This window comes from Anolis sagrei, chromosome 6, assembly GCF_037176765.1.
Source record: "Anolis sagrei isolate rAnoSag1 chromosome 6, rAnoSag1.mat, whole genome shotgun sequence".
NCBI classification, from domain to species: domain Eukaryota; kingdom Metazoa; phylum Chordata; class Lepidosauria; order Squamata; family Dactyloidae; genus Anolis; species Anolis sagrei.
The window spans coordinates 1,595,613-1,620,722 of record NC_090026.1 but is presented as its reverse complement, the minus strand read 5'-3'; the positions used below and the strand labels follow the sequence as shown (position 1 = coordinate 1,620,722).

Sequence of the window (25,110 nt, the reverse complement as noted above, 5' to 3'; positions counted from 1 at the left end):
TCCTGCCATTAGGAATGCTCTGGAGATCATTGGGATGTTCTGGTGGGAGCTGTCTGCTGTTGGGCTAGATGGCCTTTGGGGATCCCTTCCAAGGGATCTCTCCTCTTGCTTAGAAACAGGAAGTTTGTGCCTTCCTCTAAGCTGTCAACCTTTCCATCTTCCTGATTAACTTGTGTTGAAAAACCTGCTGTAAACCTGTGAGGAATTTCCAGGCGGTGGCATGGAGAGCTGTTTTGCGGGGCCGGTTTGGGCTCCTCCGCGCTGCCCTTGGAGGCCTTTTGAGAGGTGTTTGCATGAACTTCAAAGACACACCTTCTGTTTTGCCAGCCTGGGATGCCACTGCACTTCTGCCCTGGATGCCACCCAACTCTTACGCCTTGTTTGAAGTCTCAGAGCAGAACAGATCATTCCTGCAGGAATAGTTGTTCTCTCCAGCGCAGTGATTCTCAACCTTCCTAATGCCACAACCCCTTATTACAGTTCTTCATGTGGAAATGATCCTCAACCATAAAATTATTTTTGTTGCTACTACGTAACTGTAATTTTGCTACTGTTATGAATCGTCATGTAAATATCTGATATGCTGGATGTATCTTTATTCACTGGACCAAATTTGGCACAAATACCCGCTATATCCAAATTTGAATACTGCTGGGTTGTGGGGGGTGCATTTTGTCATCTGGGAGTTGTGGTTGCTGGGATTTATAGTTCACCTACAATCAAAGAGCTCCACCAACGATGGAGTTGAACCAAACTTGGCACATATAACTTTCATGGCCCCTTCCTCTTCTCCTTCCCCTTTCTTCTCCTCTTCTCTTCTCTCCCCTTCCCCTTCCTCATCCTTTTTCTCTTCTCTCTCCTTCTCCTTCCCCTTTCCTCTTCTCTTCTCTCCCCTTCCCCATCCTTTTTCTCTTCTCTCTCCTTCTCCTTCCCCTTTCTTCTTCTCTTCTCTTCTCTCCCCTTCTTCTCTTCTCTCTCCTTTCCCTTTCTTCTTCTCTTCTCTTCTCTTCTCTCCCCTTCCCTATCCTTTTTCTCTTCTCTCTCCTTCTCCTTCCCCTTTCTTCTTCTCTTCTCTTCTCTCCCCTTCTTCTCTCTCCTTTCCCTTTCTTCTTCTCTTCTCTTCTCTTCTCTCCCCTTCCCCATCCTTTTTCTCTTCTCTCTCCTTCTCCTTCCCCTTTCTTCTTCTCTTCTCTTCTCTCCCCTTCTTCTCTTCTCTCTCCTTTCCCTTTCTTCTTCTCTTCTCTCCCCTTCCCTATCCTTTTTCTCTTCTCTCTTCTTCCCCTTTCTTCTTCTCTTTTCTCTTCTCTTCCCTTCCCCATCCCTTTTCTCTTCTCTCCCCTTCCCCTTCCTTCTTTTCCTCTCCTCTTGCCCTTCCCCTTCTCTTCCCTTTTCCTTTCTCTTCCCCTTCCCCTTCCTTCTTTCCCCTTCCCTCCTCTTCCCTTTCCCTTTCTCTTCCCCTTCCTTCTTCTCCTCTCCCCTTCCCCTTCTCCTTCCTTCTCCTCCTCTCCCCTTCCCCTTCCCTTGTGGTGGTGTTTTTGGGGGGCTGGAATGGATTAACAGCATTTTAAGTCATTTAAGTGGGGTGTCTGATTTGACATAAGAGCAACTTGAGTTACGAGCTCCGTCACAGAACAAATTAACCTTGCAAGTCAATGTATCAGCGCATTTGTGCCAAGCTGAGGAGTGTGGAGTTTCAAGCTGTGTGTGTGTTTCCTGGTGAGAATGCCAGAGTTTCCTTTGAGGCGCATGGGTTCTGGAGGACGTGGTCAGTATATTCATCCCTGCCTTGGGTGTCTCTCCAGAAAAGTGAGATATCAGGGTGACTAATGGCACATTTTGAGAAGGAAAAAAAAGATGTTAAGCAACTGCAGTTTTGATTCCAGGGAGTGGGATGGACTGCTTTCAGTGGGGTTTGGTCTAGAAGCCGCATGGCCAGAAGCGGGGTGACCTGTTTCACCAGGGGTGGGGGCACAGGGGGCTGCTTGCGTGTGACACATCCTTGATTTTCCCTTTCTTCCTTCCAGGTGAGCCGAAGGAGGAGCCCTCAAAATGGCCGGCGCCTCCGTCAAAGTGGCCGTGCGGGTGCGCCCCTTCAACGCCCGCGAGATCAGCCGGGAGGCCAAGTGCGTCATTCAGATGCAGGGAAACACCACCTGTAAGTCCCTGTTTCGGTTCCTTCCCTCCCTCTGTCCTTTGAAGCCAAACTACATGCTTGGGATCCAGTTTACTTTCCGGGGTCCTTTGCGGGTGCAAAATGTCAACCTTAGCAGGAAGAGACTCAAAAACTATGCTGTGTAGGCTGTTAGGAATTGTGGCAGTTGAAGCCCATAACATGTGTTTATTGGAATGTTACTTGGTTACTGTGTTTATACTTTTTTTTTCTATGTAATTTTGATGTTGTTGCATGTCGTTTATGTTCTGGTTTTATTTTGCTGTAACATGTTGTCCGGGCTTGGCCCCATGTAAGCCGCTCTGAGTCCCCATTGGGGAGATGGTGGCAGGGTATAAATAAAGATTATTATTATTATTATTATTATTATTATTATTATTAGGTTGCTGTAAGTTTTTTTCGGCCTATATGGCCATGTATGCTAATCAAGGTGGTCAGTTGAGACATTCACACCTAGCTCCAACAGACAAGAGTCCTTTGTCCCACCCTGGTCATTCCACAGATATATAAACCCTTTTTCCTAGTTCGAACAGACCTCACTACCTCTGGGGATGCTTGCTATAGATGCAGGCAAAACGTCAGGAGAGAATGCCTCTAGAACATGGCCAAATAGCCTGAAAAAATTTACAGCAACCTAGTGATTCCGGCCATGAAAGCCTTCGACAATATTATTATTATTATTATTATTATTATTATTATTATTATTGTTATTATTACACCTGGAGGGCTGAAGTTTACCCATGTCTGGGTTGTTGTAGGTTTTTTGGGCTATATGGCCATGTTCTCAGAGATTGTGAGGTCCATCCTTCCCCAACACACCGGACTACAACATCCAGCGTCTTGCTGGGTATTAAATGGTACCGGTCCTAGTATGCCATTTGCAGCACAAAAGCCTTGACACAATTTTGTGTGTGTCCCTTTCCCCTGAGATCACTTTCCTTGCAGGCTCGGGGCCCAATTTTGAGAGAAACACAACAAAATATAGCAGCCTTTCCAAGCCTTGCAAATCTTTGGTATTTCCAGCAAGAGACTGGTTTCTGGACCCATGGAAGCTGCAACAAATCCGCCAGCTTTCATTTGCTTTGAAGGAGAGGGGGCTTCTGGGGGGGGGGGCTTTCCCCCCCAGCCGGAAAGCCGGCCTCCGTGTGTCCCTCTCCCTCCTTCCATCCCGGTGGCGTCAGGATTAATTCAACTTAGATGAGCCCCAAAAGATGTTTTCCCAGCCTGTTTGGATAAGGCCTGGGCGGCCCCCCACCAGCCTGTCGGACCCCTCCCTCGCTGGCATTCCTTCCTCTGCCATGTTTTACCTGCCGCTTTCCTCTCCAAAGCAGCCAGGAGAACCGCCAGCCAATCCCACCACAGCAACTTTGGGATGAGTTTTGTTAAGGGTTTAGCAGGACTTTTGTCCTTGCCTGAGAAAAATCTTCTGGAATGCATGGGTCCCCAATAGGTCAACTTGAAGGGACACAAACCCCACACCGGATCTGATCCCTTTTGCCAAAACGCTGCAAGGGAGAACTTCCAGAGGATGGGGAAGAGGGTCTTTTTGGACTTTTAATTAGAGGCTGTCGGGGCCATCTTTAAGTCCACTTTGGGTAGATAAAGCAGAGGAATAACAACAACAACAACAACAACAACAACAACAAGTTTTGCTTCTGTAAGGAAGCAAACGAAACGATGGATTATATCCTCAGCTGCTGCAAGAAGATTGCAGTCTGTGCAGACAGACTCCAAGCAGAGGCACAACACCGTTGCTCAGGTGATCCATTGGAACTTGTGCCACAAACACCATCTGCCTGCCACAAAGAACTGGTGGGGTCACAAGCCGGAAAAAGTTACAGAAAACGAGCACATCAAGCTACTCTGGAACTTCCGGATTCAGACAGACAGAGTTCTGGAGCACAACACTCCTGACCTCACAATCGTGTTAAAAAACAAAGTATGGATCGTCGATGTTGCAATCCCAGGTGACAGCAGGATTGAAGAGAAGCAACTGGAAAAGCTGACACAATACAAAGATTTAAAGATCGAACTGCCAAGACTGGCACAAGCTGGAATGTGTCCAGAGGAGGGCAACTAAAATGATCAAGGGTCTGGAGAACAAGCCCTATGAGGAGCGGTTTAAGGAGCTGGGCATGTTTAGCCTGAAGAAGGGAAGGCTGAGAGGAGACATGATAGCCATGGATAAATATGTGAGAGGAAGCCACAGGGAGGAGGAGGGAGCAAGCTTCCCTGGAGACTAGGACGCAATGGAACAATGGCTTCAAACTACAAGAGAGGGATTCCATCTGAACATGAGGAAGAACTTCCTGACTGTGAGAGCCATTCAGCAGTGGAACTCTCTGCCCCGGAGTGTGGTGGAGGCTCCTTCTTTGGAAGATTTTAAACAGGGGCTGGATGGCCATCTGTCGGGGGTGATTTGAATGCAATATTCCTGCTTCTTGGCAGAATGGGGTTGGACTGGATGGCCCATGAGGTCTCTTCCAACTCTTTGATTCTAGGATTCTATGATTATAAGGTAATTGGCACACTGGGTGCAGTGCTTCAAGACCTTGGCCTGCACTTAAATCCAATCAGTGCTGACAAAATTACCATCTGTCAGCTGCAAAAGGCCATCCTACTTGGATCTGCACACATTGTTCGCTGATACATCACGCAGAAGCAAGAAGCTTGGGAATGGTTCGACATGGGATCAAATACAAAAGCCAGCAGAGTGGTCTCGTTTGCTGTGAACTAATCTTGTTGTGTATCATCAAATAATACTGATGATAATAATAATAATAATAATAATAATAATAACAACAACAATAAAAACCAAGAAAACTCATAATTCATTACATCCTCGCAGTGATGTTGACCGGCTCTGTCTGCCTAGAAAGTCTGGTGGTAGAGGACTCTTACAAGTCAAACAAGCAGTCGAAGAAGAAAAACATGATGCCCTGGCAGAAGATGTCAAGGAAAGCCAAGAACCTGCTTTAACTGAAGTCAATAATCGGAAATTTCTCAAAGCACAGCAGACAAAGAGTCAGTACAAGAAAACTGCACTCCAAACCAGAGCTGACAGCTGGCACCACAAAGCCTTGCATGGGCAGTTCCTGGACAAAATTGAAGGAAAAGCTGATAAGGAGAAGACCTGGTGATGACTCATGAATGGGACCCTGAAGAAGGAGAGAAAAGAAGGCCTGGTTCTTGCGGTCCAGGAGCAAGCCATCAGAACCAAGGCCATTAAGGCCAGGATCGAAAAATCAGCGGATGACCCAAAATGCAGACTGTGCAAGGAAGTGGATGAAACCATGGATCCTCTCCTCAGCTCCTGCAAGAAAATCACACAGACAGACTACAAACAGAGGCACAACTCTGTGGCCCAGATGAGTCACTGGAACTTATGTCACAAGGTCCACATGCCAAGAGTAAAGAACTGATGAAGGGATCATAAACCTGCAAAGGTCATGGAAAATAAGTATGCAAAAATACGGTGGGACTTTCGAATTCAGACTGACAAAGTTTTGGAACACAGTACGCCAGAAATCATGATTGTGAAAAAGAAAAAAGTTTGGATTATGGATGTCGCCATTCCAGGTGAGAGTCGCATTGAGGAAAAACAACAGGAGAAACTCAGCCGCTATCAAGACCTCAAAACTGAACTGCAAAGGCTCTGGTGGCATCAACCAGTCCAGGTCGTCATCAGCACACTGGGTGCCATGCGAAAAGATCTCAGCCGGCATTTGGAAACAATGAACATTGACAAAATCATGACCTGTCACCTGCAAAAGGCCACCTGACTTGGATCTGCGCGCATCATTCAAAAATACATCACACAGTCCTAGACACTTGGGAAGGGTTGAACTTGTGATTTTGTGATACGAAATCCAGCATAGAATAATGGCTTCAAACTACAAGAGAGGAGATTCCATCTGAACATGAGGAAGAACGTCCTGACTGTGAGAGCCGTTCAGCAGTGGAACTCTCTGCCCCGGAGTGTAGTGGAGGCTCCTTCTTTGGAAGCTTTTAAACAGAGGCTGGATGGCCATCTGTCAGGGGTGCTTTGAATGCAATATTCCTGCTTCTTGGCAGAATGGGGTTGGACTGGATGAGGGCCCAGGAGGTCTCTTCCAACTCTAGGATTCTAGGATTCTATGAGATCTCCTTTGCTGTGACATACTATGCTTTTGTGTCAACAACAATAATAATAATAATAATAATAATAATAATAATAATAATAAATAATAATAATAATAATAATAATAATAATAATAATAATAATAATACTTTATTTATATTCCGCTCTATCTCCCCAAAGGGATTCAGGGCAGATTCCAAACCTAAAAGGCAAACATTCAATGCCCGAATACAACATCAATACATCCATACTAACAAAATAAACATATAAACACGAATTATGACTTAACAACTAAATTTAAATAAAAAAACACAGCCTGTTATAACAGACATAACATCAAATGGAAACAACAATTTCTCATTTCCAGGACATGAGAGAAGCTTCCCAAAAGGATGATGAAAACATCAAAATCATCCAGGCGTCCCCTGGGCAATGTCCTTGCAGAAGGCCAATTATCTCACACCAGAAGCAACTTGCAGTTTGCAGACGACACCAAATTGGGAGGGAGAGCCAATACTCCAGAGGACAGGAGCAGGATTCAAAACTGTAATGACAGAATAGAGAGATGAAGGGCCAAAACTAACAAAATGAAGTTCAACAGTGACAAATGCAAGAGACTCCACTTTGGCAGAAAAAATGAAATGCAAAGATACAGAATGGGGGACGCCTGGCTCGAGAGCAGTACGTGTGAAAAGGATCTTGGAGTCCTCGTGGACAACAAGTTAAACATGAGCCAGGAATGTGATGTGGCGGCAAAAAAAGCCAATGGGATTTTGGCCTGCATCAATAGGAGCCTAGTGTCTAGATCTAAGGAAGTCATGCTCCCCATGCTCTATTCCGCTTTGGTTAGACCACATCTGGAATATTGTGTCCAATTCTGGGCACCACAATTCAAGAGAGATGTTGACTCTAAGCTGGAATGTGTCCAGAGGAGGGCGACTAAAATGATCAAGGGTCTGGAGAACAAGCCCTATGAGGAGCGGCTTAGGGAACTGGGCATGTTTAGCCTGAAGAAGAGAAGGCTGAGAGGAGACATGATGAGAGCCATGTATCAATATGTGAGAGGACGCCACAGGGAGGAGGAGGGAGCAAGCTTGTTTTCTGCTTTCTTGGAGACTAGGACGCAATGGAACAATGGCTTCAAACTACAAGAGAGGAGATTCCATCTGAACATTAGGAAGAAGTTCCTGACTGTGAGAGCCGTTCAGCAGTGGAACTCTCTGCCCCGGAGGGAGTGTGGTGGAGGCTCCTTCTTTGGAAGCTTTTAAGCAGAGGCTGGATGGCCATCTGTCAGGGGTGATTTGAATGCAATATTCCTGCTTCTTGGCAGAATGGGGTTGGACTGGATGGCCCAGGAGGTCTCTTCCAACTCTTTGATTCTATGATTCTATGATTCTTGTCGTTCCTGACACGACAAAGAAAAAAAAGGGGGAAGGGGGAAGCATTGCTTTCTCCTGGGAATTCCCAGGACTTTGAAACCAAGCTGCAGGGTGGAGCCCTCTTTACATGAGCAGAGTCCTGCAATTTTGGTTCAAATTGCAGAGAAAAGAATTCTTTTTGCATGTGTGTGTGTGCCATGCCAGAGGGATTTTGGGCCCAAGCCAACAAAAGCCAAGGTCCCCATTCAAGTTTCTGCAGAAGAAGAAAAAATGCCAGGAGGCTGGAAATCTTGTTCAGGAAGATTTCTCTTTTCCAATTGACATCCATCTCTTGACTGACATTTGGAAAGACTCAGTGAAAAAGACCTTGTCTTTACAGCTGTCCATGCCAGTTGATCTGTCATCGGTCGTGCCGATTTGGACTCAGGCCCGCTCAGTGATCTCCAAGGCTCTCGGGTCATCCAGAGCCCATGCTCAGGTCTCGAGGACTCAGGGCAGCCATGGCTTCTTTGAGGGAGCCAATCTGCATCCAAGGCAGCCCTCCTCTTTCCCTGCTTGTCACCATGGGCTACCACCTCACCCGCCTCAGAGGAAACCTGCTACACAACAGGAGCTTTTTTGTTGAGTTCCAGGGCCAGAGAAGCAGATGGCGGAAACAGAAGAACGGCCTGCCTCAGGGGAACGTGCTTGCTCCATCCATGTTCAACATCTACACACATGACCATCACTGCCAGAAGGGACAAAGAGCTTCATCTATGCTGATGATCGTGCCATTACTGCTCAAGCAGGGAGCTTTGAGATGGTAGAACAGAAGCTCTCCAAAGCTCTAGGTGCTCTTACTGCCTATTACAGGGAAAACCAGCTGATCCCCAACCCATCTAAAACACAGACATGTGCCTTTCATCTCAAGAACAGAGAAGCATCCCGAGCTCTGAAGATCACCTGGGAAGGAATCCCACTGGAGCATTGCAGCGCACCCACATACCTTGTCTTTACAGCTGTCCATGCCAGTTGATCTGTCATCAGTCGTGCCAATTTGGACTCAGGGAGTCACTCTGGACCGTGCTCTGACCTACAAGAAGCACTCCCTGAACATCAAGCAAAAAGTGGGTGCTAGAAACAATATCACACGAAAGCTGACTGGCACAACCTGGGGATCACAACCAGATACAGTGAAGACATCTGCTCTTGCGCTATGCTACTTCGCTGCTGAGTACGCATGCCCAGTATGGAACACATTTCACCACGCTCAAACAGTGGATGTGGCTCTTAATGAGACATACCGCTTTATGACTGGGTGTCTGCACCCTACACCACTGGAGAAATTACACTGTCTAGCCAGTATCGCACCACCTGTCATCCGCCGGGAAGTGGCAGCCAGTAGTGAAAGGACCAAGGCAGAGACATCTCCAGCTCATCCCTTGTTTGGGTCTCAGCCAGCACGTCAACGACTTAAATCCAGACATAGTTTTCTAAGATCTACAGAGACACTCGCTGGAACACCTCAGCAAGCGAGAGTCCAAAAGTGGCAGGCTCAAACCCAATGGCTGATACCCAATGAGAGACTCCCCCCTGGGCACACAGAGGACTGGGCGACTTGGAAGGCGCTGAACAGACTGCGCTCTGGCACCACGAGAAATGGGGCCACAAAATGGAATCCTTGATATGCGAGTGCGGAGAAGAGCCAACCACTGACCACCTGCTGCAATGCACCCTGAGCCCTGCCACATGCACAAAGGAGGACCTTCTTGCGGCAACACCGGAAGCACTCCAAGGGGCCAGACACTGGTCAAAGGACATTTAATCAACTACCAAACTCACACATTTTGTATTTTCTCTGTTTGTTTGCTTTGTTCTGTTAGAAATGTAATATATTTGACTGGCTGCCCTGACACGAGAAATAAACCATGGGCTATCAGGTGGGCTCTGGAATTGTGGGAGTTGAAGTCCAAAACACCTGGAGGGACGGATGAAGTTTGGCAACCCTCTCAATGGAGACCCCAAGGAGCCCCCTTGGCCGGCACAGTCCAGCTCAACTCTTGGAAACACTGGCTTCCTTGATGTGCTGTCAATCACCGTCAACTCCTAAAGGCCTCTCAAAGAGGGACTTCCAAGGGATCCCTTTCTTCATGACAGTGGCTTCCTCAATGGAGTCAGATTAGCCAGGGGACTTTCTCTTTTCTAAGTGACATCCATCTCTAGCAAAGCAAGGCTGCCTTTCCCAGTGAGTTTCTTGGCAAGCCCAATTTTGAGGTCTTGATAGCGGCTGAGTTTCTCCTGTTGTTTTTCCTCAATGCGTCTGTCACCTGGAATGGCAACATCAATCATCCAAACTTTTTTCTTTTCCACAATCGTGATGTCTGGCGTGTTGTGTTCCAAAACTTTGTCAGCCTGGATTTGAAAGTCCCACAGTATTTTTGCGTGTTCATTTTCCACGACCGTTGCGGGTTTATGATCCCACGAATTCTTTACTCCTGGTACTTGTGACATAAGTTCCAGTGAATCGTCTGGGCCACAGAGTTGTGCCTCTGTTTGTAGTCCGTCTGTGCAGTTTTCTTCCCACAGCTGAGGAGGTGGTCCATGGTTTCCTCAGCTTCCTTGCACAGTCTGCATTTTGGGTCATCCACTGATTTTTCAGTCCTGACCTTAATGGCACTTGTTCGGATGGTTTTCTCCTGGGCTATTATTATTATTATTATTATTATTATTATTATTATTATTATTATTATTCTGACACAAAAGCACAGTATGTCACAGCAAAGGAGATCTCTATGCTGGATTTTGTATCACAAAATCACAAGTTGAACCCTTCCCAAGCGTCTAGGACTGTGTGATGTATTTTCAAATGATGTTCTGATGTCTTGCTCCTGGGCTTCAAGACCCAGGCCTTCTTCTGCCTCCTTCTTCAGGGTTCCATTCGTGAGCCATCACCAGGTCTTCTCCTTGCCAACTTTTCCTTCCATTTTGTCCAGGAACTGCCCATGCAATGTATTGTCGAAGGCTTTCATGGCCGGAATCACTGGGTTGTTGCAGGTTTTTCGGGCTATATGGCCATGGTCTAGAGCAGTGGTTCTCAACCTTTCCAATCCCACGACCCCTTAATACAGTTCCTCAGGTTGTGGTGACCCCCAACCATAAAATTATTGTCATTTTGCTACTTTTATGAAACGTCATGTAAATATCTGAAATGCATGATGTATTTTCATTCACTGGACCAAATTTGACACAAATACCCAATACGCTCACATTTGAATATTGGTGGGCTTGGGAGCGGATTGATTTTGTAATTTGGGAGTTGTAGTTTCTAGGATTTATAGTTCACCTACAATCAAAGAGCATTCTGATCTCCACTGACAATAGAATTGAAACAAACGTGGCACACAGAACTCCCACGGCCAACAGAAAATACTGGAAGGGTTTGGTGGCTATTGACCTTGAGTTTGGGAATTGTAGTTCACCTACATCCAGAGAGCACTGTGGACTCAAACAATGATGGATCTGGACCAAACTTGACACGGATACTCAATATGCCCATACATGAACACTGGTGGAGTTTGGGGAAAATAGACCTTGACATTTGGGAGTTGTAGTTGGTGGGATTTATAGTTCACCTACAATCAGAGCGTTCTGAACCCCACCAACAATAGAACTGGGCCAAATTTTCTACACAGAACCCCCATGACCAAGAGAAAATACTGTGTTTTCTGATGGTCTTCAGTGACCCCTCTGACACCCCCTCGCGAACCCCTCAGGGGTCCCGACCCCCAGGTTGGGAAACACTGGTCTAGAGGCATTCTCTCCTGACATTTTCGCCTGCATCTATGGCAAGCAGCCTCTGAGGATGCTTGCCATAGATGCAGGCGAAACATCAAGAGAGAATGCCTCTAGAACATGGTTATATAGTCTGAAAAACCTACAACAACCCACTGCCCATGCAATGCTTTGTGGTGCCAGCTGTCAACTCTGGTTTGGAGTGCAGTTTTCTTGTACTGACTCTTTGTCTGCTGTGCTATTATTATTATTATTATTATTATTAATGCTTTTACTGGAAATGCATTACAGGAGGGGGGGCTGCAGGAATGCCCTTGCTGTTGTCAACGCAAGGTCCTTTGCTGTTGTCATTTAGCTCTCTTCCAAATCTGTCCAGCCTCATTTGGAGGAAGGTCATATAGTCTGAAAAACCTACAACAACCCACTGCCCATGCAATGCTTTGTGGTGCCAGCTGTCTGGTTTGGAGTGCAGTTTTCTTGTACTGACTCTTTGTCTGCTGTGCTATTATTATTATTATTATTATTATTATTATTATTATTAATGCTTTTACTGGAAATGCATTACAGGAGGGGGGGCTGCAGGAATGCCCTTGCTGTTGTCAACGCAAGGCCCTTTGCTGTTGTCATTTAGCTCTCTTCCAAATCAGTCCAGCCTCATTTGGGGGAAGGTTAGGTTGCTCCCCCCTGCTCTTCCCTTCTCTCTCAATTCCAGGCCGAAATCCCCATCTTCCCGCGGCCTCCCCCCTGGAGCCCTGGGTGCCCTAACGTGATCTCGGTGTCCCGGCCTTGCTCCTTTCAGTTGTGTGTATCTGTGTGTTTTGAAGCTGCTACGTAGGCAAGGCATCAGCTGTTGGTCCCCGGCTATATTTATCCCCGGAGCAGCTGAGAGGCCGTCGCAGGGGGTGCTGCAGCGGAGGAAGGCAAGGCCGCTGGGGAGGGGGCTAGGGACAGGCAGCCCACAGGCCCTCCGTTTCCTTCCTTCTTCCCATGCCTTTCCTCTTCTTTCCTCCCACCTTCTTCTGATCCCCAACCCATCTAAAACACAGACATGTGCCTTTCGTCTCAAGAATAGAGAAGCATCCCGAGCTCTGAAGATCACTTGGGAAGGAATCCCACTGGAGCATTGCAGCGCACCCAAATCCCTGGGAGTCACTCTGGATCGTGCTCCGACCTACAAGACGCACTGCCTGAACATCAAGCAAAAAGTGGGTGCCAGAAACAATATCATACGAAAGCTGACTGGCACAACCTGGGAATCACAACCAGACACAGTGAAGACATCTGCCCTTGCGCTGTGCTACTCTGCTGCTGAGTACGCATGCCCACAGTATGGAACACATCTCACCACACTAAAACAGTGGATGTGGCTCTTAATGAGACATGCCGCATTATCACAGGGTGTCTGCGCCCTACAACACTGGAGAAATTACACTGCTTAGCCGATATTGCACCACCTGGCATCCGCCGGGAAGTAGCAGCCAATAGTGAAAGGACCAAGGCAGAGACATCTCCAGCTCATCCCCTGTTTGGGTATCAGCCAGCACGCCAACGACTTAAATCTAGAAATAGTTTTCTAAGATCTACAGAGACACTCTCTGGAACACCTCAGCAAGCGAGAATCCAAAAATGGCAGGCTCAAACCCAGCACCTCAACCAATGGCTGATACCAAATGAGAGACTCCCTCCTGGGCACACAGAAGACTGGGCGACTTAGAAGGCATTGAACAGACTGCGCTCTGGCACCACGAGATGCAGAGCCAACCTTCAGAAATGGGGCCACAAAGTGGAATCCTCGACATGCGAGTGTGGAGAAGAGCAAACCACTGACCACCTACTGCAATGCACCCTGAGCCCTTCTTCCACATGATGCACAAGGGAGGACCTTCTTGCAGCAACACCAGAAGCACTCCAAGTGGCCAGAGACTGGTCAAAGGACATTTAACCAGCTACCAAACTTACAAGTTGTGTATTTTTCTGTTTGTTTGCTTTGTTCTGTTAGACTGGTGGTTCTGACACGACAAATAAATAAATAAAACCTTCTTCTTGCCCACTTGCAGGGGGCAAGGAGGAGGAGGAGGAGGAGGAGGAGAAGGAGGGCAGCTTCAAAGCCACAGCTATTTGAGTTATGCGCGGAATGCTTTCCTGACGGCCAGAGTGAAGTCATCACGGCCTCTGCCTCCCCGCTTCTTCCTTCCTTCCTTCCTTCCTTCTTTCCAGGACGCCACAAAGTTCCTCGAAGTTTTCTCCTCTTTGGATCACAGACTCCTCGAGTTGTCTGCGCACCAAAGTGTTTTGCAGAGGATGGAGATTTATTTATTTATGTTATAAGCAAAATTAGAATGCAGTTCTAATGTATAGAAAAACCACAAACAAAGTTACAAACTTGGCATCCTACTCAAGGTCCTTTGTCCAGAAGCCGGCCACTTGGAGTGTCTCTGGTGTGGTTGTGAGAAGGTCCTCCATTGTGCGCCTGGCAGGGCTCAGGCTTCCTCTTCATCTTGGAAAGAAGTGACAAGTGGAGTGCCACAAGCAGGGTTCCGTCCTGGGCCCGGTCCTGTTCAACATCTTTATTAATGACTTAGATGAAGGGCTAAAAGGCAGGATCATCAAGTTTGCAGACGGGACCAAATTGGGAGGGATAGCCAATAGTCCAGAGGACAGGAGCAGGATTCAAAACGATCTTGACAGATTAGAGAGATGGGCCAAAACTAACAAAATGAAGTTCAACAGGGACAAATGCAAGAGACTCCACTTTGGCAGAAAAAATGAAATGCAAAGATACAGAATGGGGGACGCCTGGCTCGAGAGCAGTACGTGTGAAAAAGATCTTGGGAGTCCTCGTGGACAACAAGTTAAACATGAGCCAACAATGTGATGTGGCGGCAAAAAAAGCCAATGGGATTTTGGCCTGCATCAATAGGAGCATAGTGTCTAGATCTAAGGAAGTCATGCTACCCCTCTATTCTGCTTTGGTTAGAGCACACCTGGAATATTGTGTCCAATTCTGGGCACCACAATTCAAGAGAGATATTGACTCTAAGCTGGAATGTGTCCAGAGGAGGGCAACTCAAATGATCAAGGGTCTGGAGAACAAGCCCTATGAGGAGCGGCTTAAGGAGCTGGGCATGTTTAGCCTGAAGAAGAGAAGGATGAGAGGAGATATGATAGCCATGTATAAATATGTGAGAGGAAGCCACAGGGAGGAGGAGGGAGCAAGCTTGTTTTCTGCTTCCTTGGAGACTAGGACACGGAACAATGGCTTCAAACTACAAGAGAGGAGATTCCATCTGAACATTAGGAAGAACTTCCTGACTGTGAGAGCCGTTCAGCAGTGGAACTCTCTGCCCCGGAGTGCGGTGGAGGCTCCTTCTTTGGAAGCTTTTAAGCAGAGGCTGGATGGCCATCTGTCAGGGGTGGTTTGAATGCAATATTCCTGCTTCTTGGCAGAATGGGGTTGGAATTGATGGCCCAGGAGGTCTCTTCCAACTCTTTGATTCTATGATTCTAGGATTCTATGCATTGTAGTACTGGCATGGGCAAGCTTAGGCACTGAAAAGAAAAATGGGTTCCCCTAAAACTGTGGAGACCAAAACCCACTGATTGTGGTAATGTGAAAGTATCTAAATTAACTCAATGTATACATTACAAGTACACATATCAACAAAACACAGAGCTGCCACATTCACATTAAGCAGAAACAACTGGTTCTTCTCTTGAAGTATGAAACAAAACCTTCGTGTGAATGATAATGAATGTCCTATTCTTTATTGCATATGAGTAGACTCCAGGAGTCACAATAGGTAGTCCTATTCCCTTCGTTACACACGAGTCGACTCCAACCTGCAACCGGTTTCGACTCACAAGAGCCTTTGTCAGGCGGTTGAGTCTACAAACAACACATATCATGAATACACACATACAGTTGAACAATTTGTTACATCAAGTTTGTAAATATATAGGGCTAATAAATAAAATTACTATTATTGACTTTGCTTCTATACGGCTGTATCTCAAGCCCGAAGGCGACTCATGGTGGTTCACAAACAGTAGAAACAGTAGAAACAGCAGTGGTTCCATACAACATATAACAATTGACTTAACACATTATCCATAAATTACCAATAAGCCATTACAATGCACAATTATTACAAGAAACCACCGTACCCAATCTTCTCATCATCCAAGCGTAGTCCAGGTTCGTCGTCCATTGTTCCATTCCTATGTTCCATTACCAGAATGCACTAAATTACTCAAACGCCTGCACAAACATCCAGGTCTTCACCTTTCTGCGGAATACCATTAGAGATGGTGCTAGTCTAATGTCCGTAGGAAGGGCGTTCCACAGCCGGGGAGCCACCACCGAGAAGGCCCTATCTCTCGTCCCCGCCAGCCGAGCTTGAGAAGCAGGCGGGATCGAGAGCAGGGTCTCCCCGGAAGATCTCAAAGTCCTGGTGGGTTCATAGGCAGAGATGCGGTCAGATAGCTTGGGTCGGAACCGTTTAGGGCTTTAAAGGCCAACGCCAGCACTACTACTACTACATGTGTATGTATGTGTGCATGTATATGTACATGAGTATGCGTGTGTGTGTGTGTGTGTGCGTGCGTGTGTACATATATATATATGGTGTATTTTGGGGGGTTTTACGTCGGTTTTGCTGATTTTGGGGGGGGGAGTTGTAATTTTAAGGGTGATGAATACTCATTGGACTGTTAGGTGTCTTGTGTCCAAATTTTGTGTCAATTCGTCAAATTCATACAAATATTTGAAATAAATAAATAAATAAAACAGGGGCACTATCAATGACTGTTTTGCTGGCTTTCTCTCTTTGTTTACGCAGGCATCGCCAACCCCAAGCAGGCCAAAGACACCCTCAAGAGCTTCACCTTCGACTATTCCTACTGGTCTCACACCTCGGTGAGTTTCTGGCTGCCAACCCACCCCCCAAAAACCTGGGAGAGAAGCGTGGCCAATGCTCTGATGACAGAAAAGCCCAAAGGGAGGGAGGGACACCCTTGGGGGGATTCACAATGGGATAACGTGGGCCCTGAACTGATCCTGGAGGATCCGGTGGGGAGGTCGCCATCCCATCCTGTTTTTGGCTCCTCTGGCCATTTGAGCTCCTTCGCAGGTGCCGTCACAGTGCCATTTTGGCTGACCAGAAGCAATATGTTGTCACTCCAAGTCAACCTTTGGGCTTTTGGAAGAGCAGCAGGGACATGCTCCCCATGCTCTATTCTGCTTTGGTTAGACCACATCTGGAATATTGTGTCCAATTCTGGGCACCACAATTCAAGAGAGATATTGACAAGCTGGAATGTGTCCAGAGGAGGGCGACTCAAATGATCAAGGATCTGGAGAACAAGCCCTATGAAGAGCGGCTTAAGGAGCTGAGCATGTTTAGCCTGAAGAAGAGAAGGCTGAGAGGAGATATGATAGCCATGGATAAATATGTGAGAGGAAGCCACAGGGAGGAGGAGGGAGCAAGCTTGTTTTCTGCTTCCTTGGAGACTAGGACGCAATGGAACAATGGCTTCAAACTACAAGGGAGGAGATTCCATCTGAACATGAGGAAGAACTTCCTGACTGTGAGAGCCGTTCAGCAGTGGAACTCTCTGCCCCGGAGTGTGGTGGAGGCTCCTTTTTTGGAAGCTTTTAAGCAGAGGCTGGATGGCCATTTGTCAGGGGTGATTTGAATGCAATATTCCTGCTTCTTGGCAGAATGGGGTTGGACTGGATGGCCCATGAGGTCTCTCCCAACTCTTTGATTCTATGATTCTATGATCTCTCCAATGGCATTTGCAGGCATCCTTTTTGTTGAGGCTCCTGCAAGGCCTGAGCTAGGATCTCTAGATGCAATGAGATGTAAACACCGCAGCTTTGTATTGCAAAGCAAAGCCACCGGGTGACCAGCAAAGAAGAGCCACACCACTGAGATGTGTAGTTTGGTTCTGTAGTCAGAACTTTTTGAACATGCGCAAAGTTCAGTCCTCTTGTTCTCTCTTCACAGTTCTGCTCATTGCTGGGCCCGGTCCTGCTCAGGATCTTCATTCATGACTTAGATGAAGGGTTAGAAGGCAGGATCATCAAGTTTGCAGACTGGACCAAGTTGGGGGGGAGAGCTAATACTCCAGAGGACAGGAGCAGGATTCAAAACGATCTTGACAGATTAGAGAGATGTAGGGCCAAAACTCACACAATGAAGTTCAACGGGGACAAATGCAAGAGACTCCACTTACTCAACTTAGGCAGAAAAAACAGAATGCAAAGAGACAGAATGGGGGTATTTATCCCCTGGCTCGAGAGCAGGACGTGTGAAAAAGATCTTGGAGTCCTCATGGGGAGGAAGGGGAACATGAGCCAACAATGTGATGTGGCGGCAAAAAAAGCCAATGGGATTTTGGCCTGCATCAATAGGAGCACAGTGTCTAGATCTAGAGAAGTCCTGCTCCCCATGCTCTATTCCGCCTTGGTTAGACCACTTTATCTGGAATATTGTGTCCAATTCTGGGCAGCGCAATTGAAGGGAGATGTTGACAAGCTGGAATGTGTCCAGAGGAGGGCGACTCAAAGGATCAAGGGTCTGGAGAACAAGCCCTGTGAGGAGCGGCTTAAGGAGTTGGCCATGTTTAGCCTGAAGAAGAGAAGGCTGAGAGGAGACATGATGAGTGCATGTATAAACATGTGAGAGGAAGTCCTAGGGAGGAGGGAGCAGGCTTGTTATCTGCTGTCCTAGAGATTAGGATGCAATGGAGCAATGGCTCCAAACAACAGGAAAGCAAAGAGATTCCACCTGAACATAAGGAAGAACTTCCTGACTGTGAGAGCCGTTCAGCAGTGGAACTCTCTGCCCTGGAGTGTGGTGGAGGCTCCTTCTTTGGAAGCTTTGAAACAGAGGCTGGATGGCCATCTGTTGGGGGTGATTTGAATGCAACATTCCTAATTCTTGGTAGAATGAGGTTGGACTGGATGGCCCAGGAGGTCTCTTCCAATTCTAGGATTCTAGGATTCTATGCATTCCCTCCTCTCTCTCCCTCCTTCCTGCTGAGCTCTCAGTTTCCAGCTTCTGTCTGTCTGTCTGTCTGTCTGTCTTTCTTTCTGTCTTTCTTTCTGTCTTTCTTTCTTTCTTTTCCTCTTTCTTTCTTTCTTTCTTTCTTTTCCTTTCTTTCTTTCTTTCTTTCTTTCTGTCTTTCTTTCTCTTTCTTTCTGTCTTTCTTTCTTTCTTTTCCTCTTTCTTTCTTTCTTTCTTTCCTTCCTTCCTTCCTTCCTTCCTCCCCTCCCCTCTTTTTTTCTTTCTGTCTTTCTTTCCCTTTTCTTCTTTCTTTCTTTCTTTCTTTTCCTCTCTCTCTTTCTTTCTTTCCTTCTTTCTGTCTGTCTTTCTTTCTTTTCCTCTCTCTCTCTCTTTCCTTTCCCCCTCACTCTCTCTCTCTTTCTTTCTTTTCCTCCCTCTTTCTTTCTTTTTCTTTCTTTCTTTCTTTTCCTCTCTTTCTTTCTTTTCCTCTTTCTTTCTCCCCCCCCCTTTCTTTCTGTCTTCCTACCTTCCTTTCTTTCTTTCCCCCCTCTCTTTCTCTTTCTCTTTCTCACTCTCTCTCTCTCTCTCCAGGTCATACAGTCCTCCTGAGAGCCTTTCCCCCACTTTTATCTCAGTGTTTTGAGTACCAAAGAGTTTCATCTTTCTTTTCCAAATCCTCCTCCATCCCCTCTTCCTTCCTGTCTCAATCTCTCCTTTTCCAACTTTCTAAAATCCCATTCTCTCAAAGCAAAAGGTGGCCAGCAATTTGGGAATGAGGGGAATTGCTTTTGCTCCTCTGTCACATGACATCCCTGCCACATGAAAGATATCCCTCCACACACAGTGAAGCTGGAGAGATGACAATGGAGGGCCCACAGTTGTGTAAACAGAAACTGAACGTGAGCCTTGCACCAGGGGCAGGCATGGGATCATCACCAAGGAGCACGGGGTGTGTAAATCGCCACAGTTTTCCAGGAAGTGTGCTTGCAAGCCACCTTAAGCAATGCCGATGTCTCTCTGGCAGGGAATTCTGAATCCCCAAACACAGAGGATGAGGGGGTTAAATTGGGGTCAGAGTGGCCTGACTGCATAGAGCAGGAGCATCCCTTGAACCCGGCGCCCGCCGTCTTGCTTTCCCTTCCAGGAGGAGGACCCCAACTTTGCCTCCCAGAGGCAGGTCTACAAAGACATTGGCGAAGAGATGCTGCTCCACGCTTTCGAGGGCTACAACGTCTGCATCTTCGCCTACGGCCAGACCGGGGCCGGCAAGTCCTACACCATGATGGGCAAGCAGGAGGCAGACCAGCAGGGCATCATCCCCCAGGTGGGGCACAAAAGAGGGGCGCAAAGGGGCTTCTTGGGGGACCATTGCCTCATCAGGGTGGGGGGGGGGTCACTATTTGTTTATTTACGACAGTTCTATGCCGCCCTTCTCACCCTGAAGGGGACTCAGTGCAGCTTACAAGTAATATGTAAATACAATATATTATATTATTACCATAGCACAATATTAGTAGTATATATTACTATATTGTACTATACCATTATACTGTAATATTATTAGTAATATTGCATGTAATATAAAATATATAATTATAATATATTATAATTTTGAAACCAGCAGAGGGCGTGGTGGGAAAAAGTCAGTAGTGTCTTCCTTTGCTGCAGAGATACAAGCAATATATCCATTTCAAAGCAGAACTGGCTTGTGAGTGGTTATTTAATATTGCTATATAGATCCTACAGTCTTACAGTAAAGAAAGGAACGGCTGTGGCCAAGGGACACAACTATGGTGCTGGGCCTGCGCATCAGGGGGAGGCTGATCTCAAAGACAGGGCAGGAGAGCAAGGAGAGGGGTGCCCCCGCTTCCCCCCCCCCCCGCCGCTTCCCTCCTCCCGACTGACCTGTTCCTTCCTGCTTTTCTCTGTCCAGCTCTGCGAAGACCTTTTTGCCCGAGTGAACGAAAACAAGTCTCCCAACCTCTCCCACTCTGTAGAGGTAAGACCCCCATTTCCCATGTACGCATCCTATCCCAGGCATGGGCCAACTTTGGCCCTCCTCCAGGTGTTTTGGACTTCAACTCCCACAATTCCTAACAGCCTACCGGCTGTTAGGAATTGTGGGAGTTGAAGTCCAAAACACCTGGAGGAGGGCCAAAGTTGGCCCATGCCTGATCTACCCCTCTCCCAGGCACTCCCAGCTCCATGTTAATGTCCTTACCTGCCTCTCTCTCCGTCTCTCTCCCAGGTGAGCTACATGGAGATCTACTGCGAGCGTGTGCGCGACCTCCTGAACCCCAAGAGCCGGGGCAACCTGCGCGTGAGGGAGCACCCCATCATGGGGCCCTACGTGGAAGACCTCTCCAAACTCGCCGTCACCTCCTACGAAGACATCGCCGACCTCATGGACTGTGGCAACAAAGCCAGGTACGACCTCTACCGAGGTCACGCTTCTACCAATTGACACAAATATGGTGCACCAAATACATTAGCAAGGCACTTGGGAGTGAAAGGGAGGCAACATGGGGCAGTTAAACTGTGGGACTCACTGCCACAAGGCGCTCTGGGAAGGGATTGGGGAGATTCATGGAGTTTCCTAATGGCTATTGGATGCCAACACTGTCTTTGTTCCAGTCCTGCGTGAAAACATCAAATTGTACTAAACTAATTGGAAATCAATTGATTCCTTCCATATCTATCTATCTATCTATCTATATCTATATATCTATCTATATATATACAATATATATATAGCTATAGCTAGCTCAAAGCCGAAAGGAAGGCTAGCGGCCGACGGTACTGGAGGTGAACAACGAATCCAATGCTCTAAAGATCAACACACCATAGGAACCTGGAATGTAAGATCTATGAGCCAGGGCAAATTGGATGTTGTTATTGGTGAGATGTCAAGACTACCAAGGAGCCACAGTCAGAACTGACCACGGAACAGGAGACTGGTTCAAGATTGGGAAAGGCGTCCAGCAAGGCTGCATCCTCTCACCCAACCTTTTCAACTTGTATGCAGAACACATCATGCGAGGATGTGCGGGGCTTGAGGAATGCAAAGCTGGGGTGGAAATTTGCCGGAAGAAACATTCACAACCTCAGATATGCAGATGACACCACTCTGATGGCCGAAAGCGAGGAGGAGCTGAGGAGCCTTCTCACCAAGGTGAAAGAAGAAAGCGCAAAAGCCGGGTTGCAGCTAAACGTCAAAAAAACCAAGATTATGGCAACAAGAATGATTGACAACTAGAAAATAGAGGGAGAAATCGTGGAGGCCGTGACAGACTTTGTATTTCTAGGTGCAAAGATGAGTGCAGATGCAGACTGTGGCCAGGAAATCAGGAGACGCTTCATTCTTGGAAGGAGAGCAATGTCCAATCTCGATGAAATAGTCAAGAGTAGAGACATCAGACATTGCCTAGTCCAAGCCATGGTCTTCCCTGTAGTCACCTACGGAGGTGAGAGCTGGACCTTCGGGAAGGCTGAGCCAAGGAAGATCGATGTTTTTGAGCTGTGGTGTTGGAGGAAAGTGCTGAGAGTGCCTTGGACTGCGAGAAGATCCAACCAGTCCATCCTCCAGGAAATAAAGCCCGACTAAAGCTCACTGGAGGGAAGGAGACTAGAGGGAAAGCGGAAGTCCTTTGGCCACATCATGAGGAGACAGCAAAGCCTGGAGAAGGGAATGATGCTGGGGAAAGTGGAAGGCAAAAGGAAGAGGGGCTGACTAAGGGCAAGATGGATGGATGGCATCCTTGAAGTGACTGGACTGACCTTGAAGGAGCTGGGGGTGGTGACGGCCGACAGGGAGCTCTGGCGTGGGCTGGGCCAGGAGGTCACAAAGAGTCAGAGACGACTGAACAAATGAACAACAAATATATATATATATATACACACACACACACACACACACACTATTTTATATTCTCTGCAGGACCGTCGCTGCCACCAACATGAACGAGACCAGCAGTCGCTCCCACGCCGTCTTCACCATCGTCTTCACGCAGCGGCGCCACGACGAACTGACTGACCTGGACACGGAGAAGGTGAGAAGTGGGGCAGCCCCATCAATGAGCAGCCTGGAGGCTTTGAAACAGGCTGGATGGCCATCTATTAGGGGTGCTTTGAATGAGATTGTCCTGCTTCTTGGCAGAATGGGGTTGGACTGGATGATGGCCCACCAGATCTCCTCCAACTCTAGGATTCTAGGATCCATTCCTGGGCAAGGAGAGCATGGGATGGGGGGGGGGCAGCCTCCTCCAAGCTGAGGATGTTGTCCTGCCCCCCGGCTGTGGTGTCCGACCCCTCACCCTCCGTGCCAGTGGGGTCTTCAGCCTTCTCTCGGGCACATTAACAAGAAGGAAGGTCCCCGTGCACCCTTCCTGGTACCCAAAAACTCTCCTTCCATCTCAGGTCAGCAAAATCAGCCTTGTGGACCTGGCGGGAAGCGAGCGGGCGGATTCCTCCGGAGCAAAGGGCATGAGGTTAAAGGTGAAAGACCCTCCCTTCCTTTGGTCACCCCAAACTTTGCCACATTGAAGGGGGGAGGGGAGGGGTCTCCACTATCAAGACTTCTATGGCTCTTGATATCTCTGCATTTTCCCTCTCTGTGTGTGTTTTACTCTAATGGCGTCTCTTCCTCCCCTGTCCCAAAACTCTTTCCAGGAAGGAGCCAACATCAACAAGTCCCTGACCACTTTGGGCAAAGTTATCTCTGCCCTGGCCGAGATGGTGAGTGGGGCTCCTTGGGGCTTGTTTGTGGGTCTTCCAATTCAAGGCCTTCCAACTCTGCAAGAGTTGTGAATGGACGTTGGCCTGAGCCAACCCCCCCCCCCCTTATCGGCCTGCTTCCTCTCGGTTCATGCCACCAGGCTTGACATCTTTGTGCAGACATGGGCCACTGGCCATTAGGAATTGTGGGAGGGCTGAAGTTGGCCCATGCCTGCATATGTCCATGGTTTGTGCCTGAACTATAACCTCTGGCCTGACCAAACTTTGCAAAATAATGTCCTCAGAAGCACTTTATTTTCCACCTAATAGTGCAATTAAACCCTACTTTTGGCCCACTGATCCCCTCTCCAGATACAATACATTGCCTTCTCACCCAGTGCTTTTACATTTTTGAATCCTTACTATCGGCCCTGCCCACTGTGATTTATTTTCTGTGTTTAAATTATTGTGATTTTACATTGTTTATGTTTATTGTTTCTTGTATTTTAATTTTTGTATTTTATATTTTACTGTCGTTGTACGTTGTTTATTTGCATTGCGGTACTGTTGGGCTTGGCATCATGTCAGCTGCCCCGAGTCCCCTTGGGGGAGGTGGTGGCGGGGTAGAAATAAAGATTATTATTATTATTATTATTATTATTATTATTACTAGCAGTCCCCTGCCATGAGTTGCTGTGGCCCAGTCCGGTCATCTGGAAAATAAAGTAATTAGAAAGTGTTGGTTTCTAATATATGTAATGTTTTGATGCTTGTGGGTAAACAGTATTTCTTGATATTTCTTTGACAGTGTTGACATAGAGATTGTCTGGCTTGCCTACTCTGGAACAGGCAACATATCATTGTCCATGTTTAGGAGTCCCTTTCAAATCTATAATACTTTACCTCTGTGTGTGTGAATCATATCTATCTATCTATATCTATGGCTGGATGGCTCTCTGTCAGGAGGGCTTTGATTATGTTTTCTGCCCTGGGGAAGGGAGTTGGACTGGATGGCCTTACATATTTTCTGTTGGTCATGGGGGTTCTTTGTGGGAAGTTTGCCCCAGTTCTGTCATTTGTGGGGTTCATTCAGAATGGTCTTTGATTGTAGGTGAACTATAAATCCCAGTAACTACAACTCCCAAATGCCAAGGTCTATTTCCCCCAAACTCCATCTGTGTTCGTATTTGGGCATATGGAATATTTGTGCCAAGTTTGGTCCTGATCCATCATTGTTTGAGTCCACAGTGCTCTCTGGATGTAGGTGAACTACAACTCCCAAACTCAAGGTCAATGCCCACCAAACCCTTCTAGTGTTTTCTATTGGTCATGGGAGGCCTGTGTGCCAAGTTTGGTTCCATTCCATCGTTGGTGGAGTTCGGAATGCTCTTTGATTGTAGGTGAACAATAAATCCCAGCAACTACAACTCCCAAATGACAAAATCATAATTTTTGGAGTGATGGTCACTCCTTGTGTTGTGAGATGTTTTGTTGCCACATTTGGTGTGATTTCGTTCATTGGTTCTTTTGTTTTTAAGGTACTCATTATACACAGATCATATATATATATATATGTGTGATTATTATCACGAATGCCTTGCCTCTCCTTCCCAGCAAAACAATAAGAAGAAGAAGTCGGAATTCATCCCCTACCGGGACTCAGTGCTCACCTGGCTCCTGAAAGAAAATTTGGGTGAGTCCAAAAGCAGGTTTTTTCCAGGGTTGAAGGGGGACCAGGAAGGAAGGATATGGAGTGAATCATGCGCTAGAGATCAAGGATTCTCCGTGCCTTGTATGGGGAGCTTTTGCCTGTGACCCCACCCAGCCTCGAGTCATGTTTGGGCCGAGAGGGGTGATATATATATATATATATATATATATATATATATATACATACAAGAACCATTGCCCTGCTGGCATATACCATATACCACATATATATATATA

At 47.1% G+C, this 25,110-nt stretch overlaps 1 protein-coding gene across 1 annotated transcript in view; it reads left to right on the top strand.

Moving 5' to 3' along the window:
* Nucleotides 1-2,027: 2,027 nt before the first annotated feature.
* Nucleotides 2,028-25,110, top strand: part of KIF1C (kinesin family member 1C) — a 55,430-nt gene continuing 32,347 nt past the window's right edge. Inside the window, exons 1-9 of the mRNA XM_067469649.1 lie at nucleotides 2,028-2,155; nucleotides 16,279-16,355; nucleotides 19,595-19,774; nucleotides 20,384-20,449; nucleotides 20,699-20,877; nucleotides 22,388-22,499; nucleotides 22,867-22,944; nucleotides 23,119-23,184; nucleotides 24,778-24,856. Coding sequence (XP_067325750.1) covers nucleotides 2,050-2,155; nucleotides 16,279-16,355; nucleotides 19,595-19,774; nucleotides 20,384-20,449; nucleotides 20,699-20,877; nucleotides 22,388-22,499; nucleotides 22,867-22,944; nucleotides 23,119-23,184; nucleotides 24,778-24,856 — 943 coding nt within the window. The 5' untranslated portion in view covers nucleotides 2,028-2,049. The remainder of the gene's footprint in view (nucleotides 2,156-16,278; nucleotides 16,356-19,594; nucleotides 19,775-20,383; nucleotides 20,450-20,698; nucleotides 20,878-22,387; nucleotides 22,500-22,866; nucleotides 22,945-23,118; nucleotides 23,185-24,777; nucleotides 24,857-25,110) is intronic.